Source organism: Apteryx mantelli, chromosome 17 (genome assembly GCF_036417845.1).
Source record: "Apteryx mantelli isolate bAptMan1 chromosome 17, bAptMan1.hap1, whole genome shotgun sequence".
Lineage (NCBI taxonomy): Eukaryota > Metazoa > Chordata > Aves > Apterygiformes > Apterygidae > Apteryx > Apteryx mantelli.
This window is the reverse complement of record NC_089994.1, coordinates 4,351,973-4,371,729: the sequence shown is the minus strand read 5'-3', so window position 1 is coordinate 4,371,729 and position 19,757 is coordinate 4,351,973. Positions and strand designations below refer to the sequence as shown.

Below are 19,757 nucleotides of genomic sequence, written 5' to 3'. Positions count from 1 at the left end.
TGGGACAGGACGCGGGAGGGACCTTACCTGTTGCGGTTGAACTGGATGGCAAAGTCGGACATGACCTGCAGGGCTTTATTTGTCAGCACGAGGTCCATGGAGATAGAGCCCACCTGGCGGCTGAACGTGCCGGAGATCTCCAGCCCCTTGGCCTTCATGGCAGGGAGCCAGACCTGCATTAAGGACACAAGAAATCCATGTGATTTTGATCCGATCCAAAACACAAAGCAAACCCTGCCGGACATGTTGCAGAGGAGCTGAACTAAGCAACATGTTCACAGCGCTCCGGCACTCAGATATTTGGAAATCCAGGAGCGTTTCGCTGCTACAGACACCCAGGGATTTCAGAGCAAGCACCATGAGGATGCCGACTCCAGCAGGCAGAGCAGATGGGACACAGGTAGACGGCAGAGGATCTATCGCTCCCATCCCAACCAAGACCGCTGCTTGGGCAGCCACATCCCAAGCCCATTGGTGGCTCTCGCTCCAGGCACGTGCAAGGCCCCGGAAGGCACAGCAGGCGAGAGGGGCTGTACGGTTCTGCCTTCCCATCCGTGCCGCCTCTGGAAGTTAGAGCGGTCCCAAAGGACCTTGCTCCTCCAGGAGCTGCCAAAAAACTGGGCCAGCAGAGATCTGACCTGACAAATTCCCGCTCTCGGCTGCGTTTATAGCTTGAGCACCACAGGGGCGGACGTGGTCTCTGCCTCGCACCCCCACGCCACGCTGGGTCTGGGCAAGATCTGCCAGCGCAGCCAGCGCTCCCACGTCCTCTCCGCCTGCAGATGACCACCCTCGCCACTCTTGCCCGCCACGCTAGGCACAGCGGGCTCGTTTCCCACCTCCTCCCAGGAAAGCCCTGCTGCGTGGGGAGCTGGGGCTCTCCACCCTCCTCAACGCCCCAGCTCCGACCTTCGGCAGCAGGTTAAAGCCAGCGGCTCGGGTTCGGCCCCGGCCCCGCTCACCGTTTTGGGCGCCACGTAGGATCCCGGCAGGGTGCCCACTCCCCCGGTGAGGTCAAAGAGGTCTCCCAGGCCGCTGCCGAGGGGCGCCGCCAGGTTGGCGGGCGCCGCGGTGCTGGGCGCTGCGAAGCTGCCACCACCGCTGCCACCACCACCCATCTGCGGGAGACAAGGGAGCGAATTATGGGAGCCCTGCGGAGGGGAGGGGAGCAAGGAGGAGGAGGAGGAGGAGGAGGAGGAGGCAGAGCGGGACGGACGGGGAAGGGCACACTCACGGCAGGGCTGCCTCCCACATCGCTCCTCAGCTGCAAGAGACGAGAAACGGAGACGTCACCGCGAGCCGAGGCAGGGAGCCAGCGCGCCCGGGGAAGGGGTCCCCCCAAAAGCCCTCTCCAGGGCGCTTTCTAAACACGCAAGCGAGGGGCCGGGCTCGCTAGGGCTGCTCCAGACCGTCCAGCGGATCCTGGCGCTCTGCATCACAGGGGGATCTCCCAGTTTAGCCTGTGTCACACTGCTTTTCCCAGCATTTAAGCTAAGCTTCAGGCACACAAACCAAGAGCCAGAGAGACAGAGAGAGAGGCAGGGACCAAAAAGCCACAGGGAGGTCGCCGGATCCCGGCAGCGTACAGCAGCTCTCTGCCTCTCCCAAGGCATCTGGGACCGTTGGGCCCTCGCGTGCTGGAAGCGGATCGGGGGGATCGGCTGTCCCCTGCGGGAAGCTCAGGAGTCCCTGGGGCACCATGGGCACAAGGTGCCTGCACCAGGCTGGCCGGAGGTGCCGCTTCGGCGCCTGGCAGGAGGCTCAGATGGCCAAGGGGAGACGGGGCAGAGGGAGGGCCGGCACGGGCACCGTGGCCGGGGACGCCCTAGAGAGCTAAGAAAAGGCTGATCCATACCCCTTCCGACTCGTCCCCCATCTCCAAGCGGAAGCAGGCAAGGCGGAGAGAAGAGCCGGCCACATGCAGAGACGCAAGCCGGGAGAGAAGAGACAAAAGAAACCAGGGAGACAAGAGAAGAGGAGGAGGGAAGAGACGTTAGTCCAGCGGTCCTGTCAGCCCATCCGTCCGTCTGTTGGCGGCTCTGCCCCTCTGGAGCCGGCACGGCCCAGGCAGGTCCCTGGAGCCAGCACGCGGGATGAGACCACGCAGGACAAGACCGCGCCAGCTCGCAGCAGTGGTCTCAGTGCGCCCAGGAATGGGGATCTCCTCTCGTCCGCGTGCTCACAACCAGCTCGGCACCCGCTCCGCGAGCCCGGCGAAGCACCGGGGCAGCATGCGGGAGAGCTGTGAACCAGCAGAGGCAGCAAGAGGCAGCGGCTGCCTCCCCGCGGGGGATCTCTGTCTGCTTTTGGGAGAGCTGGAGGTGCTCCAAACTCGCCGGTCCTTTGGGGAGCCGGTACCATCACCGACACCAGGTCGAGGACTGGATTTCCGCTCCTCCTCACCCATGACCACACACCTGGACCCGGGACAAACTGCTCCATAGTTCGAGGCCGAGATCTAGGGCCATCCCCTGCTGGCAGGCGCCCTGCAGCCCTCCAGTACTGGTGACAGTCACCCTCTCGCCGGATGGTTAACCGGGGCCACGGCCCCAGGGTGGCACAGGAGCCTGCTGTGCCGTGCAAAGCCAGTCCCCGCTCCGGCACTCTCGGGCTGGGGAGCGGGGCCTGTGGGGGCTGCGTCTCACTCCACTGCTTTTCCAGGACGACAAGCTGCCAGCTCCAGCTCTCCCGGCACAGGAGACGCCCATTAAACACTTCCTGCGGGCCGGGAGCAGGCGTATCTCAGCCCAGGCCTGCAGCACATCCCAATTTGAGGCAGCTGTACGGATTAGGGTTCAGAGGGGAACCCAGAAACAGAAGTATCTCCATGCTGCAGGCACTGGCAGTGTCTACGCCAGAGCAGCAGAGACGTCCTTTGGGTGATTGAGAGTAAAAGGCACCGCGGAGCGCTAATCCCTGCCCTGCTCCAGCCACCTCTCTCAGGATGAGACGACGGAGGTCATGGAGAACCTCTCTCCCTTCACTAGCTGTAAAAGGAGAGGACTTGCCCTGGTGTCTCTGCAGGGACAGGCCAGTCTCAGCCCCAGTCGCTCCGTACAGGAGCCTACATCGAACCCGGCACGACGCCGCTAGGGCAGCCTGGGATCGAGCCCGCCCAGGTGATGGCACTCACTGGGGCAGGATCACGCCGAGCCGTGACCTACCAGGCTGTCCAAGCCGCCTCCGAGGAGGTCCACAGCGCCCATCTGCACGGAGGAGGTGGCCATGGGGGGCCCGCTCACCGGGGGGCCCAGGTCCAGGTTCAGCAGGTCACCCAGAAGGTCGCCCTGAGTGGGGATGACGGCCGGCTGCTCCGGCGCCTGGACCCCCGAGGGGGCTGTGTCGGGGCTCTCCGCGCTCTCGCTCCTAGAGGGAAGGACAGGGGAGAGGAGGGTGAAATGCATGATGCTGAAAAGCTCCAGCTGAGCCAACAGGCCCTGCTGGAGGTGGGATGGATGCGATTTGCCCAGCCGTGCTTTGCAATGAACGCTCGCAAATATGTCCTGTCCCAGCAGCGATCCCAATACTTCAAAATCCTCTCGTTGAGATTCACCTTCCACTTAAATCCGAGATTGCTCCATCAGGCTTGTAAGGACGGCATTTAACCCATACCAACCCTGACGCTACAGGGGGACTTTCCTTGGGGAGACAGCGAGCCACAGAGGAGAGCCCCCTGCAAGGAGCCTTGCTGGCAGGCCGTAATACCCGAGCACGGGTGGCACCACGATCGAGACACGATGCCCAGCAAGGAGAAGTCGTCCCTCTTGGCTGAGCAAGGCCCGAGTTGCCCAGCTCCTCACAAACTCAACGCAGGGTGGAAAGACAGCCTGGGGAGGAGGGGGACAGACGGAAGCAAGCAGAGAGACACTCACGAGCCCGTTCGAGGAGGCAAGCTCTTGTGCACAACGCCTCGGCTGCCCTCCACAAAGGCGCTGGGAGGCTTGTGGTAGACGGAGGCCAGCGTCCCGATGTAGCAGATGAGCTCGTCCAGCAGCGTGGGCTCTATCAGGTCCGTCTCCTCCGAAATGAGGGGCTTCTCCGCCAGCACCACTTCCTTGGCAGCCACCGGGTCGGTGGAGAGCAGGCGCCAGTAGATGTAGCCACGGTCTCGCAGGTCCGGGTTGTCCGAGTCCTGAGGGAAGCACGGCGGTTAGTGCCGAAGCAAGCAGGCAAGGGAAGCTGCAGCTACCACGGAGCAATTCAGAGCGTCTTGGGGTCACAAATATCTTGTCCCCGTCTAAATCTTGCTGGAGCATTAGAGGGACTGTGGAGAGGGAAGTTATGGCCTGTGTTGTACCTCTGCTCTACAGAGGCTGCGCAGGCACCTGTGTTGTTACACTGGCGTTAGCGGGGAAACAGCGCACGACGATACCTCGTGCTGCAGCAGGCTCCGGTTTGACTGCCGGCATTTCCACAACTAAGCCATCTAATGCTGTCACTTCCCTCCCGCTGTGGGCGCCCTGCGTTACCACGACATCCCCATTGCTTTGGAAGTGACGGCAAAGCCCCGCGGGAAGCTCTCCGCCCGAGCGGGATACACACCTGAGTAGCCAGGCTCAGCACCTGCTGCACCAGCTCCTGCGTCTCCGTGGGCTTCTTCAGAAACAGCTTCACGATAGCCGTCAGCAGCTGCAGCTGAACCTGGGGGCAGAAAAGCAAGGTGAGGGAGAAACGGACAGACATCTCGCATGGCTTTGGTGTAAAAAACACACGAGTTTTCCCTGTACGCACTGCTGGGACATAATCCCAACTGCCTTTCAAGAGATCTGATACACAATGACCTGTCAAGCAGGAGCAGCAACTCTCAGAGCATCCTGGGCGATTCCCAGCCAGGCCTGAAGGCTGTTTCAAGCCCATTACCGCGCTCTCAGCCTGTCAGAGAGGCAGGCTGACAGAGAGGTCGCTGGGTGAGATCGTGGGACCGGGTTACGTGGTCCGAAGGAGATGAAGGTCAGAGCATCCTTTGAGTTACAGAAAGACAAACAGCAACCATTCACCTCCGACGGCCCCTTTAGACCTGAGGCAGCACGGATGGGATCAGCAGCTCTGTTATTCCAGACCTTCCCCTGTTCGCTTGGCTATGACCTAATTTCGCGGTATTTTATACAGCAGGTTGTGGGAAACTTCCATAGGTGACACCCCCAGAATTTCCAAATGAAAGCCAATGAAGCCACTTGTCCCACCTCAAAGATGCAACAATTGAGGTAGCAGCAGAAGCTACGCACCCAGGCCGGTGTCTTCACCCAGCCTAGAAGTGGTCCCCGACAAGCTGACAAGTTCCCTTCCTGCACCTTCTGCGATGGAGAGGACAGAGGGAAGAGGTGCAGCTCCACTCTTGCTCCCCAGACACACGCTCCAGTTCCTCGCAGACTGAAGCAATCTCCTTCTGAACTACGACCGGCCTCAGCTGTGCCAGCAAAAGGGACAGACACATGTCCCTCTGCCAGCCCTGCGACCGCTGGTGGCTTCTAGCGGAGGCCGCCTGCTCAGGAAGTGCGAGCTGAACTCCATATCAGCTCGTTTCAGCAGTGTGACTTGATTTTCCAGCCCCAAAGGGCTGCTTCTGTCCTGGCACAGAGGAATGGACCAAGAGACAGTTGGTCCCTTCCAACTTTTAAGAAGGGAAGATGCTTGAGACACCACCAATGTGGTATTTCATGGGGCAAATGGGTATGGTCTATACCCAGGACCAATGCAGGACACTGCTGCCTGAGAGCCTGCAAGAAACCACTTTCCTGAACCTGCTGGAGCAAATTGCTTCCTTCAAATCGCATTAGCACAAGCTTTGTTGAGAAGTGAAACCATGAAAAAAACCTCAGGGACACAAACACATTCTCAGCTATCGCTCGGCCATAGGAGAGGCGGGAAGCCCCTCGTTTTGGGCTAGGTCACTGCCTTAGCCAAGGTGACACAAGAACAGCTTTGAAGGACCAAACCCCTGATTCACCCAGAGTGCAGCTCAGCTCCCTGCAGCCAGTCCTACCAACAGATCAGGCCTCCCCTCACCTGGAGGAGCTGCATCTCCAGGGATTTGTCGCCAGCGCTGACAGTGGAGCTGTGCCCCCCACCCTGCTGTACCTGGGTGCTCTCATCGTGGAACCCCTCCAGGAAGCTCTCCAGGAGCTCATCCGCGTTGTCAATCCGCTCGGCGTACTCCCCCACAATCCAGATCATGGCAGCCCGGGCCTCGGGCTCATCCAAGGAGTCCAGGTTCTCGCACAGGGTGGCGATCACGCTCTCGTACCTTCAAGAACAGGACACACGTTCACCAAACAAGCGGAAGGAGCCCAGCTGGGGCTCTCTAACTCCAAGATACGTCTGAAAACCTGTGAACCAGGGCATCGCTGAGGGCACCAGCACTCCCAGCTCGCTTGTGCTGCTCTTGGTGAGGAATCCTACAGCTGGCTGACCCTGGGCATTCCCCTCTCCCCAGCGCTGCAGGGAGAACCCTCTGAATCCCTGGCTGAACCTTCGCAAGCCCCCACACACGTGGGGCACGTGCCCCTGCTCACCAGCCTCTGCAGAACTGAGTTCTCAGCCCCACTCATCTGGTCTCCATCCTCTCTCCAGCTCTGCAGCAGCCCTGAGTTGCTGGACATTAGCGCCAACTTCCCGTTCATTACTAATTCTGCTCATTAGTAATTATTATTGCTATTAGCTCGTTACTTCCTGGACATGACAGTCGCCCACTCGTTACGGATCGGTCTGAATTCTCCCCTCTCCTGCTATCCTCGCATGTTAGACAGGAGGATTTTGGAGCTATTGCAATCAAAAACCCGTTTAACTTCCTCCCCAGAAGCCACGTGAGACTATTCTACCCCCATCTCAGGTGGCTCCACAGTCCTTGCACTGATGTCTGTACTCGCTACCACCAGGATCGCTGAATTATGAGCCAGAGATGGTTAATGCCAATGTGAGGGGCCTCAAAGTCTCTGGCAGCTTCTGTCTGTCCAGGTCTCGAGTTCTGGGTCTGCCATCAGGACTCAGGACATTGTCTAGGCTGTGGAAGGCTTTCCTGCCCCCAGGTTAATGCTTGGAGACACATTAACTCATTAGCACAACTTAGACTGGCAAAAAAAACCCATAAAACCACCTTCACTGAAGCAAGGCAGGTTTGGGTTTTGCACATGTCCTCTCCCTGCCCTGCAAGGACATGGGCAGCCAGGAAAAGAAGCATAATTTATTTCCTCCATACCTCGATGCAATTCTGGGCTCCAGGCAGCTTCACCATGGGCTCTCACACCAGGAGGGAGCAACAGCCCAGCCCTCCCCCCAGATGCTGGACCTCTCCAGGGCCCCATTAACACAGAGGGGTACAAAGAGAAGCTGGTCCAGCACAGGGAGCGTTCGCCCCACGTCCTGAGCCACGTACTTGTTGGGATACTTGCGGAAGATGTCCTTGATGACGACAATGGCCTCCTGCACCACGTAGTTGACTTTGGTCTGGATGAGGTCCAGCAGGGTGCTGACGCAGCGCTCAGCCGATTGCTGTTGGAGGGATTCAGTCAGACGGTGGCACTTTGAAACTTCTGCCGCCTCCACACATCCCTTCCTTGCTGCATTTTGCCCCCCTGTACTTCCCCCAAACCTAACACAAAAGCGAACGGAGGATGCGCAAGCGCGGCCTCCCATTCCTGCTCCTCAAAGCTGGGCCTGGGTCACCTCATCCCTCCTGCACGCTCCAAGTACCTCTGCTACCCTCCAGCGTAGCTCGCTCTCCGCGCCCGAAGGACGCGTTTTGGACCAAGGGGTGCAGGAACGCAGCAGCGTGCCCAGGCCTCGGCTTGCTGCAGGTCACCAGCCTCCTCTCCCGAAAGGCACCCAGAGCTAAGCACTCGTCCTAGGTCTCACACCCCTTTCAAAAAGGGCAGACAAGCTCAATGCACGTGCCAGGCAGAAAGGAGCCTGTTCATACCTCTCCTCTTTCAAGCCGTTAAAAGTGGCAAAATATTCTCTGCTGTCTTTAATGCACGACTGCCCCAAGGGCGCTGGGTGGCTCAGAGTCTCTCCCTGACTTCCTGAAAGTGGAGACTCCTAAACCTTGCCTTAGCTTCGATCTTTACAGCCACACTCCTCAGGGTTAACAGAAACGGAAAAGCAGAGCTAAGGAGAACACGACAGCAATAAATCCTGCTGGAAGACGCTGGCTTCACTGCAGACCGGAGGGATTGGTCTAGCGGCAGCGAGTTGGGCCAGCTCAGCTCCCTGGTGGGAGTCACAAAGACCACGTTAGCTCTAGCGTGTCTCCTCCTCCATCTCTCCAACGGCCGGCCGCCTTGCTGCTGTTAAGCTGTTTTTGTCATGCAATTTCGGATGCTCTGCATTAACCCAATGTAAAATCAGCTGGCTCAAACCCACCTGACCTTGTGTCTAAGCATGCCTTTCCCCGGCCACGCGGAGCCACAGCAAAGCACAGCCAGGAATTTCAGAAAGGTTTTTAATAATCCCTTCCTCCAAATTACCTCCGAGTGGATGCAACCCCCACCCCCACCCCTCGCCACCCCCTTTGGTAAGGGATTAACTCGCTCCCAGGACTCCTGCGGTCTCCAAACACGACACTTGTATAATCTGCTTCATTAACACGTTAAGCACACATTTGTCGGTCCAGTCTGTTGCAAGCAGCTAGGTCTGCAACTGAACACGGTGTGCGCAGGGATCCTAAAAAAGCTCCTGTGGCAAATGGCAAGGGGAAGAAACTCCCCCGTATCCCTTATCCGCACTGTAATACCCTTCACGAAACAACCGTGGTTTATCCCCAGGCCCACGAAGGCCCCAGCCAGGCCCCCAACTCATTCACGCTGGCTGGAGAGCGACCGCCATGGGTGGCCTTGCTCAGCCACAGCTGCCATCAGCAGCAGCAGAGTCAGCGCTCGTGGACAGCGTGCGGAGGTTGCCTGCTGCTCCCCACAGCCAGCTCAGACCTTTCCCAAACTAAGCCCGAGCTCTGCAGCCAACTCTGCTCCCCTTCAGGCCAGCTGATACATCCCATCCCTCACCTCGACCTTGATGGCACAGCGGCCGATGGCTCGAACCGCCTTCCTTACGAAGTCCACATCCACCTCCGTGGCGTACTCCTTCAGCTCGGCAAGCACCTGCCAGAGAAGACAAGACGGTGAGAGCACCGGTCCGAGAAAAGTCTCTGATCTATGGATCGAAAGGAAAGCACAACAATGCGCTCCCCAAAAGCCCGGCTCACAGCACCACAGGCCAGTGACCGTAGCAGACTAGGTGGTACAGCTGCTCCCCGTAATGTTCTGCAAAGCTGCAGGTTATGTTCAGATCAAGAATTTAATTCAGTGCCTTTAAGCACCAGTTCAAATCTTGCTTGATAACCTGGGTGGGAGTAACCCCCCCAGAGACCCCTCCCTCACCAATGCCCACTGCATCTCATGCCCGGGAGGGCACAGAGCTCACGGCACTGAGCAGGGGATGAGCAGTGAGGAAGCAGACGTGAATAGGGTGCAAGAACAAGCAGAACTTCTGCGCTGGCCACGCAAGGAGGGAAGTCTGGGTTGCTGTTGTCATTCCCAGAGCTGGGCATTGGTGAGGAGGCAAGAGGCAGAAACAGCATTTGTGCTGCCTCCACAAACACTGCTGGGAAAGGACCTGTCCTGTGACCTGTCCTCCATGACCCAACACTGGCTTCTTCCTTACCACGGAGGATCCAACACCACTTGGCCCAGGACAATGTCACATCCAGGAGAGCCGGCCCTGCTGAAGGCACCAAGCTCACCAGCCAGGTCTTTCCGTCAGTTCTGGCACTAAGGTTTTACCAGGGAAACACCATGCCTTCCTGGGACCAGCCCATCCTGTGTGCCCTCCTTGGTGCCCACCCAGCCCAGCTGGTGTAGCACACAGATCTCCAACCTGGGCAATGTTGGCCTGGGAAGCCAAGCGGATCATGATGTCCAGTTTCTCCAGTTTGACGTAGATGGGGTCGTTGTACTTCACAAAGAACACCTTCATCTCATGTTTCAGGATTTCAGGCCTGGAGGACGACAAGGGGCAGTAATTAAGGAACACCCATAAACTCCTTCCCTTTGACCGCAGAAAGCAACAGCAAAAAGCCTCCGGAAGCCATGGATTTTTGCAGAGCTTTTGGGTCACAGACACCAATATCAAATGATTCCTCTTGAGACAAAACTGTCTGCAAAACCTGAGCACTGCTCCCACATTCAATGTCTTATTCTAGGCACAATCAGCAGGAAAAGCCGAGCAGAAAGCGCACTCTCCTCTCCAGAAAGCTGCATGCCGGTTGCACAGTGCTGAGCACGCAGGAGATGGATGGGGATCCAGACGCCTGACCCCTGCAGCCAGCAAAGTCCCTGCAATCTGATTACTCCATTAGCCAGCTACGAGCATGAATCATCGTTCCCCGGCAGAGGCTGGAGACGGGCTGACGAAGGCCTGAGCGCACGGCAGAGGACACACGCTGGGGAAGCATCGAGCCCAAGAGCGAGCAACGCAGGGGAGCAGCCACAGCGCCAGGCCGGGAGGACAAGGCTCCTCGGTCGCAGGCACAAAAAGGTTTCTGGGGCTTGTTCAATGTCAAGCAATCCGAGACGCTGTGATTATTCCCCCAGGAAGTGCTCCCTCGGCTCCCCTTTGCTGATGCACAGGGAACAGAGCACAACCTTGCTGCAAACAAAGAACAGATGCGAGACAACAGGGGACAACTGTCTTGCCAAGGTCATGAGGGATGTCTTGGGGCTGCGGGGATGTGAACCCAGATTCCCCAGGGTTAGGCCAGGCCTTTCGCACCAAAGTATGCTCTCTCTAAGCTCGGAAAGGGACAGGCTTCGTCCAATTCCAAGGAGCCAGCCTGCCTTTCATGTTCCCGCTCGCAGGGACACTAATTGCTTTCCACTTCTCCCAGAAGTTGCTGCTATTTTTAATAGACAACAACCGTGCTAACTGGTAGGACAGCAAATCATCTGACTGCGGCTTTCACTGCGGAGCGCGGCTCTCCAGCTGGCTACGTCTGTTCTGTGCAGATATGTAGGGCCTCACACACCTCCTGGACACCGGCAATTTTAGATCAGCAAAGGGACAAAAGGACCTTTCAGTACTTGCTCGTTTGAAGAGGACGACTGCAGAGAAATAAACCCTTTTTCACAAAATTCCTCGCTAGACATGTAACGCCGAAACCAAAGTCTCAGCTATTCACCATTCCACCCTTTGCTCCCTGCGCAGTCCCTCTCCTGATTCTCTAGGCCCAGGCCTTGACTTTTAATACTAGAGAAGAGATAAAATACATATGAAGGACTGTGTCAACCAAGCCCTGACACCACCACAGTCACCAGAAGGTTTGCAGCAACAGGAAACAGCACCCATGCTAGAAAAAGAGATAAAGCCACAGCTGGGCCACCCCTCTTGTCACGCTGGGGCTCTCACCTCTTCTGCACGATGAGGTTGATGTTGCGGAGAGCCACGTACTGCAGCTCCGGCTCTGCGGAGAGCAGGGTGACCAGCGGTGGGGCCAGCTTCTTCAGCAGCGTGCCGTAATAATCCAGGTCCTTCGACAGCATCTCCATGAACTTCATCAGCACCTTCACCGCTGAGAGCACCACTGCAGAGTTGGCATGGGACAGCCGAGGCGTCACCCGCTCACAAATGCTGGAGACATTAGGGGGGGACATGAAGGGAAAGATGACGATCAAAGCTAGTTTTCCTACTCAAGGTAAAATATTGCTGCTAATAACACCCAAGAATGAGGCACTGGTAGAGTTTACAGCAGAGCAGGTGCCCACCACCTAATATCTTCCCAAGAGATGTTTAACCAGCTCTTAAACTCCTCTGATGATGGTTATTTCCCAGCCTCCTCAAAACCCAATTCCAGCAATTCTCTTTTGGAGATCCCTAGTGTCTGGCCTGTTCTTCCTTGCAAGATCACATTTTAAGGCAGCTAGAAAAGTGTGCTCCTTGTGCCAGCAAGGGGACAGCAGTCCCTAGGTGACTGCAACAGTCCCCAGGTGGCTGTGCCTGCTCGTGGGGTTAGTGTCCCAAAGCACACTGCCCAGCAGATGCCTGTCGTTCCACCTCCTGGAGCAGAAAGCCAAAGTTAAGGAGCGGTTTAGAAGGAAGCATAAAGGTACGTCAGGATCTGGCACCGGAAGCAAGTGGCCCTTTTAGGCAACACCCGTCTGTTCCCCTCCCTTTCCAGACCCTGCTCCAGCCAGCCCTGGTCCTGGAAGCACCAATCTCAACAGTATCCAGAGCCTCCCTCACCTTTGGGCTTCCCGGTCATCCTTAGGCATGTAGTTTGCCAGACAGTCCAGGATGAAGATCTGGCCCCACTCGGTGCATTCGTTCAAGGCTGTGAGCAGCTTGTTGATGGACTGGGGGTTTAGGTCCAGGAGGTTACTGCTTGGATGAGACTCTGCTATTTCCGAGAGCGCCGCAACTGCATTGGCCACTACCTGCCAGAGGGGACCAGACATGTGTTACGTGACAAAAAAGAGCAGTTCAACATCCTGGAGGAAAGCTGGGGCAAGCAGACGCGCTGTGTCCTTGATATCAGCGCCCCACTCGGATACACTCTCATCTCAGTGACATCTGGGCACCAGTTTCTGCTCCCCAGCAGCTGTTCCGTGGTAGCACGCTGCACAGAGATGAGCAATTACCGCCCGCACAGCCCCACCACCCACACCACATCGTCTCCAAGGTGGAGCACACGTTCAGCAGGAGGCAGCCTTGGCCCCATGCCCAGCGCGAAGGAACCCCCTCCCCACAGCTGCTCTGCAGAGACCCATCGCTCTCTGCTGCAGCTCCCAGGCTCATCTGCTACGCTTGCCCAGCAGGGTGAGAAGATCTGAAGAGCAGCAAAGGAAGGGGGAGGAAGAGAAACCCTGCACGAAGCAGGCTTTAAAATCCCCTCATGGACCTGGAGGAGAAAGCAGCCCACTGGTTCTCCACAACAAGAAGAGATTTGCAGGACTCGGAAAATGAGGCCCAGCTGCTGCAGACCATGGGGCTGGACACATGGCCTAACGGGAAGAGCAGGCAGGAGACCTGGGCAGAGCCCAGTCCTAAAGCCAGCCACACCACAGCAAGCACAACCCAAGAGACGTTCTTATGCTGGGCAGCTCCAGGGGTAAAAGCCTCTGCCCAAAGCTCATCCTTTCCACCGCTGACAGAAACAGACTGGTGACAGAGAGAACAGTGGGATAAACTGATTTCTGATGGCACAGTTATGCTCCAATCAGCTCCAAGCAACCCTGGATAAAGAGTCTAAGAAAAACAAAATCTTTAGGTCAATCTGACATGTCCCACGCTTGGAAATCTGTCAGGGTATTTAGGAATGATGGGGGACAATAACAGTGCTCAAAGGCAGAGGTGACACTGTCCACTTCAACAGCGGTGGACTAGGAATAGCATTTCTGAGGAAATGCAGTCACCTCCAGCTGCTGCCTAGTGCAGATCTGACTGTGCTGCTGCTCCCCAGCTTCGAGCAGGGTTTGAAACCCTGCTGTGGACTCCAAGCACTGACACGAGCTCGCAAGGGATGTGTCTGTACTTGCAGGCCAGGCAAGCTTGTCCACACCTGCATGCACACAAAGCGCTGCTGGACTTTGGTGCCGGCTGGTGAGAAGGAACCACGTTTGCTTCTGCCCAGCAAGCTTTGGAGGACCTCAGAGGAAGCTAAAGCAGTATTTTAACTCCTCCAGTTTCATAATGGAGCCATCACACAACTCCCCGTGACCATGATTCATCTCCTAGAGAGCAGCTCTACGGGAAGTCGGCGATGAACAGATGAACAGCAGCAGCCAAAGGGCTGCACTTTGGCAACTCTTGCTCAACTCTTTGCACAGACAAATCCAAAGACCTTTCGCTCCTCCTATCTCAGCACAGGGGTCCCTGTGGCTGTTCTGGACAGTGAGGACAGCAGCGGGTTCCTGTCATTACCTGCTGCTTCTCCTGGGTGTTGCTTTTTTCCTGGCCTCTCACTTGTGAGAGGCGCAGGAGCTGCTCCACCTGCTTGACCCCAGGCTACTGTCACCACCTCACTGCCTTCCCCCCAGCAGCCCCAGGCTCCCCGCACCCACAAAGTGAGAAGCCAAGGAGCATCCCTGTCCCCAGGTTGACTGCTGTTGTCTTGTCACTTTGCCCTCCAGCGCAGGGAGCGGGACACGCAGCATCCCCAGCCATCAGAGCCAGGCATCAGCTTCCCTCCGCTGCTGTCCCCTGCTCTGGCTAATGCAGCACAGCCAAGAGGAACAGACCGCAAAGGGGTCAAAACCATTACATTTAGGAGTGGCTGGGAGAGGGGAATTACAGGACAAGGAACACAACCTGCAGCCCTCAGCAACAGCCGTCACTACACAGTCCATTAAGCACCAAAAGACAGCGAAGAACTGAAAGACAGGCAAGGGAAAGAGCATGCAGAGATGAACGAATGAATGAGGGAAGGCATTTATTGCCATCGGGATGAGAAGAGACGATGAGGAAGGCAAAAAGCAATCACCATGGGGTTGGAGTCCGAGATGAGGTCCTTAAGGGTATCTAGGAAGCCTTGGTCCTCCACCAGCTGGGCATTGATGTCGTGGAGCTTTGCCACACAGACAGCTGCTGTCTTGCGCACGTAAGGGTCCTCATCTTTCAGACACTTCCGCAGGGGCTCACAGAGATACTCCGTTATCTTGTCCACCCGGATGCAGCCCATGGTCCGCACAGCCAGAGCCCGGATCAGAGGGTTTGGATCCTCACAGTCCTACATGGATTAGAAAAGGAGGTCAGATATCCAAGGCCACTTGTCCTTGAATCACAGACTTCAGTGGTGGCTTCAGGACCTAAATTCTTATTTGGGTACCTGAAGTCTAGAGATTTTAACACTCATCCTTCAAGAACAAGAAGTCCAAGAGTGTCTCAACACAGGAGAGAGGTTAGATCTGTTCTTCTGAAATCTAGAGCGCACAGAGTTTTAACACCACCATTTCTTACTCCAAATACACCTCCAGGAATCAGATGTCTTCATCGCTTACACCAAGAATTCAAGTTCATGTGCCAAGCTGCAAAACCACCTGACCTGGGAAATGCATCTACAATGTTTATTGGTGGGTTTTTTTTTTTTCCTCCCTTAAAAAGTCAAAATTTCCCCTAAAGCCCACCAAGCCTTTCAACAAAATGATCTGGCCACATCTTGGATCCTAACAAACATGCTCTTCAGTATCTAATTCCTAGAGGAAGCTCACAAGGGCCTTCTTGGCTGTGAAGACTTTAGTGAGTAAGTTCACGTGATATTAATTCATGGAGGCTCACAGGAGCTTCCCACAACAGAAGCTACCACTGACAGAGCAAGTGGTACAGTACTACTGCCAAGAAAAGGCTTTTCTTCTGCACTACCGGCCAAATTTGTTCTCTTATTTAGTGCTAAGGGAGCCCCTACTACAGAGCAAGGAGACTTGGAAACCTGCCCACACTCAGTTCTTTGCAGCTGGGTAAGCGGCATTTTAGTGCGGTGGCCTCCAGTGAAAACCCAGGGGAAGGCAGAAAACAGAGGGCAAACTCAGGGCAAGGATTTCTCCAGATGAAGGACACCTCTCCAGTTCAGAACTAAGTTCTTTGAAGGAGAAATGAAAGGACTCCAGGCCTAAGGCAAGGAGACCCCCAACTCCCTTTTCTCCTAGAAGAGAAGCTCTGAATCCTTGAAGGAGACGGCAGCTGAGTGGTTTCGGAAACGATGCATGTGGCAGGCTGACCTGATCCCATTGCAGACACACAGCTCTAGGGCACATAGCCTTCCCCTCTCACCTTCACAAATGTGTTGACTGCCATGATAGCCATATCTGGCTGGCTCTTGGCGTAGTTCATCAGGTAGAGGTAGACCAGCTTCTTCAGCTCTAGGTTGTCCGTCTGCATGCAGTTCACCACATCCGGGAAGAGAGCACTGAAATACAAAGCATTGCCATGAATACAGCCATGCTGCTGAGCCAGGGGAAGGAGACGTTACCACCTACGTGATCACCTTCCACTTCTACACCCTTACAAGGGGCTCAACATATTCCTAGAGCCAAGAAGCCCTGGGTCCTCCCATAAGCTGAGCCTGCTATGCAGTTACTTTATAGATTTGGCTAAATAAGCCATCCCCCCACTGGGTTTTTCTTCATGGATCCGTATCAACTCAAAACAGTTCCCAGTGGACAGCATTTGGGCTCTCCCAGACCATTCCCACATAGCTCTGCTGTATCCCAGCTCCGGGTGTGAGTTTCCACTTGGTTTGGGAGAAGGTGCAACATTAACCAGCCATCAATGGATGCTGCAAAAGTCTCCACTGTCTGCATTGCTGCAAGAGCACATGAGAGATGAGATATTCCTTCTGCATGTTCTCTCCTTGCGCACGGTCCCACCAAAATAGCCTTATGCTTTTGTGGACATTAAATCTCGCCTGCTGCGAGCTGCTGAGCAGTCACACCACATGCTACCGTCTCAGAAAATTTAATGCTAAGGGCCCAGTATAACGAATAGCCCCACTTCCCAAGGTGAGCTTTGCATCAGGGAGGACGCTCTGGAAAGCCAGAAGGGAGCTGCAGAGCCGTAATGCTGCCTGTACAGAGTTTGGGGTCTTTCCCTGTCTAAACCTGACCCCAGTGAGTGAGAATTAACAACTTCAAAGCTGCAGATGCCAGATAAGCTATTTCACAGTGGAAGATAAGGACAGACCAATTAGACTACTCAACCACCTCAGGACAAGCAGCCACGGTCAGAGGGTTAACCAAGAAGTTATCACGCACTGACAGATGTCTCTCTTTTCCCTGGAAGCTTCTTTGCCACCACAAAACCAGCCATTACTTACAGGTCAGCTCCAGGGGACCCGTAAGCCAGAGCTGCAGGACAGACTCTCTGCAGGCAGAGCCAGCGCCCACCTTTGCTCTCACCCCAGCCCGGAGTTTCCCCCTTTGGAACCCCAAAGCAGTGCTTTACCTACCTCCATAAGCGCCCCGGGAGCAGGGGATGGGATACATCACTTATCTGCTTCGATTTTCCAAATATAGGGCCCAGATCACAATTTTGCTCCACCTACCCTCAAACGCACCGTTAAAAGCAAAACGTTCATGCTCGGTGTCATCAGCAGCAGCGTGGGGAAGGGGAGGTGCAGGGAGGGAGGGGGCCATCTGCGCCTCGGCCAGACCGATAAAGGAGAAGAGGAAAAAGAAGCTGCCTAATCTTTTGGACTGCACTCTCCTCAAAAGGGTTATTGACACTGTGACAGACATCAATCCTCTGCCAAAAAGGCTCCGAGAGGTTTTTGCTTGTTTTTATCGCAAGGTAACAGTCGAAGGAAGCGGCAATAATCCCAACAAATTTATCTGGCAGCCGAGCCGATCCTCTTTTAGCCAGATTACTACTGGAGCCAGGCGAGCATCAACCCACCAGGCTGCTGCTCTTAAACAAAATGTTTTTGTGGCACAGCAGCAGGTACAGTGGTGGCCACGAGCTCGCTCGGTCCCGGCCCAAGAGCCAGCACGCAGGCTGCTGGGAGGCAGCACGGGCCCGCCCTCCCCGAAATGGGGGCTTCAGACTGGGGGCTCTGGGGTTTCCATCTGCTCCCTGTCTAGCTTTGCTGCTTGGCTCTTCAGAGCGCGTTGTGCACCAGGACCTGCCGTTTCCGTAAGCCGCTGCACTCTACTCGCTCGGCACGTATCCGGAGCGGCGCCCTGGCAAGCTGTCAACCCATCTGCACAGCTTGGCTTGGCCTGGGTGCTCCCAACACAACCGCGGCACGGGCAACTCTACAACACACCTGACATCTTTGCCAACAGTCATCGACGCTATCACCTTCTTCACGGCCTCTTTCTTCTTCTCCTTCTTGTCGCTGTTCAATTCCGCCTTCAGCTCAAATATCTCCCCTGGAGGAAAGAGGGAAGTTCGGGGTTAGCTCCTAGGCAGCTGGGTGGCTTCGGCACGGGATGGAGCGACCGTCCCATGTCACGACCTGCCCTCTGGGTGCTGGTCGCAACTCCCACCCTCTGCGCACGGGGGGCTCCCACCTCGCCACCCCGGGTGCCTCAGGGTGGCCGCGGCCAGGTGGTGCGAGCAGCTGGGAGACTGCTGACGCAGCCAGGGCTGGTGTCTCCTGCCGGCGGGGCCGGTGAGCCGGGCGGACGTGGGCAGGTGTGTGCTCCCGGGATGCGCCGCCGAGCGCGTGGGACGAGAGCCCGACGCCAGGAGCACCCCCAAGCAGGGCTCTGGGGTCTCACAGCCGCCGCGACTGGCGTCAGGGGGCAGAAGGTACAATTTAACTTCACAAACTTCCCTCCAACAACCAGGGCGACTCTGGGGGCCTCAGCTTTTACCCGCAGAAATGGAAACACCTGCACCCAAAGGGAGAGGAGAACGTGCTGACGCTTCCCTGTGGCTTCTGCTTGCTCTCCAGCCCCATGAGGACCTCAGAGGTCTTTATGGACAGGGATTTCAGTAGCAGAGGCATCACCCAGTCCTCCAAAGGGAGGGAAAGACAGCCAAGAAGTCCCACGAGACCCAGGACATCACCCTAGCAGAGCTCTGTGCAACGGAGAGCAGCAAGGACAGACGTGCCCTACCTTTTCCAACAAGATTCAACTTCTCCTCAGCAAGGAGACATCACAACAGAAGGTTCCTGCTGCCAGATGGGCCCTCAGGGCAACGTGCCAGGTAAAGGGCACTCCAGGAGTAACGAGCACGAGTGTCCCATGCCCCAGGCAGGGGACAGAGGGCTTCTTTTGTGAGCAGTTTTGGCTCTAGAGCCCACCTGAACCCTCCTGCTCTCGAGTGATTACTGCAGCAGACACCGAACCACTCGCCCCACTCGCGGCTGTCGGGACTCGCTCCCCTACCTGCAGCGACTCCGCGCAGCCTGGATTTCTGCAGGTCCCTGCAGCAGCAAAAGCTGCCGCGTTTTGCGACCAGTTCCTCTAAAGAGGTCAAGCCACGGTCACCCCCAGCTCCGCTTCTTGCGCGGCAGCAGCTCCCCAGCCCAGCTCCTTGCTGCAGCGGTGCCACCAGCGCGCTCCAGACCCGGCCCACGGCCGTCTGTCCTCGCAGAGCCGCCCGGCTCAGCCCTCCCCGCGCCGACAGCTTCGTGCCTGGACGGGGCTCCCTTCCCCAAATTGCTCTGCCCGGGGAAGCTAAGGAAGGGGCCGCGTCCGCAGCTGGGCTGCCAGCTGCACCAGCCGGCGTCCCTGAGGCGCTAAAGCGGATCACGGCGTCGTTAAAAGGCTCGTCTGGGTTCACGCGCCGGCCGGCGAGTCTGGGCGACGAGGTGCCTCAACCACGCGGCCGCCCGAGCCAAGCACAGTTGGGCACGTGGGCGGAAAGCCGGCTGTGAACCGCCACCGCCGCGCGCCCAGCGAGCGAGCGGGCCGGGCGTCCGCGCCGGCATCGCCGTGCCGTGCAAGCACGGACGACCCTCAGCATCATCTGCGTGCTTTTAATCGGCATCTTCTTGCACCTTTATATTTAAGGAAAGAGTTGCGCTGCCTCTGAGCCTCCCACGCCAGCTGGAAGGAGGGAGCATGGAGAGCAACGCGAGGACAAGCAGAGCAAGAGGGGCAGTTACCTTTCTTCGTGGTGGTGAAGTACTTCGAGTCCGTCATCGTGGTCTCCAGCTAGCAGCACGTCTCTGGGAGGAGAGGCAGACAAGAGAGGTTTAGAGCCGGGTAATTTCCTCACTCTTCCGCTGATGTCGCTGTGGCGGAGAAAGGTCGAAGAAGGAAAACAAGGGGTGGCGGGGAGGGAGGGAAAATAACTCGAACTCTCACGGCAAAAGCCACACGGGGAGA

General features: G+C 56.7%; 1 protein-coding gene across 5 annotated transcripts in view; it reads right to left on the bottom strand.

Annotated features, from left to right (window-relative positions):
* AP1B1 (adaptor related protein complex 1 subunit beta 1) overlaps window positions 1–19,757 on the bottom strand; it is a 32,267-nt gene that overhangs the window by 6,402 nt on the left and 6,108 nt on the right. For 3 of the 5 annotated variants that reach the window (XR_010885922.1, XM_067307015.1, XM_067307016.1), the window contains exons 2-18: window positions 19,535–19,597; window positions 17,741–17,846; window positions 15,751–15,886; window positions 14,465–14,710; window positions 12,229–12,419; window positions 11,395–11,616; window positions 9,868–9,988; window positions 8,997–9,092; window positions 7,373–7,488; window positions 6,079–6,244; window positions 4,543–4,641; window positions 3,873–4,132; window positions 3,165–3,366; window positions 1,856–1,876; window positions 1,235–1,264; window positions 963–1,118; window positions 28–173 (exon numbers count right to left, since the gene is read on the bottom strand). Coding sequence is in view for 4 of the 5 variants with exons in the window: in XM_067307015.1 (XP_067163116.1) it covers window positions 28–173; window positions 963–1,118; window positions 1,235–1,264; window positions 1,856–1,876; window positions 3,165–3,366; window positions 3,873–4,132; window positions 4,543–4,641; window positions 6,079–6,244; window positions 7,373–7,488; window positions 8,997–9,092; window positions 9,868–9,988; window positions 11,395–11,616; window positions 12,229–12,419; window positions 14,465–14,710; window positions 15,751–15,886; window positions 17,741–17,846; window positions 19,535–19,571 (2,351 nt within the window). In the remaining variant the exon portion in view is untranslated. The remainder of the gene's footprint in view (window positions 1–27; window positions 174–962; window positions 1,119–1,234; window positions 1,265–1,855; window positions 1,877–3,164; window positions 3,367–3,872; window positions 4,133–4,542; window positions 4,642–6,078; window positions 6,245–7,372; window positions 7,489–8,996; window positions 9,093–9,867; window positions 9,989–11,394; window positions 11,617–12,228; window positions 12,420–14,464; window positions 14,711–15,750; window positions 15,887–17,740; window positions 17,847–19,534; window positions 19,598–19,757) is intronic. The other 2 variants (XM_067307018.1, XM_067307019.1) reach the window with 2 other exon arrangements.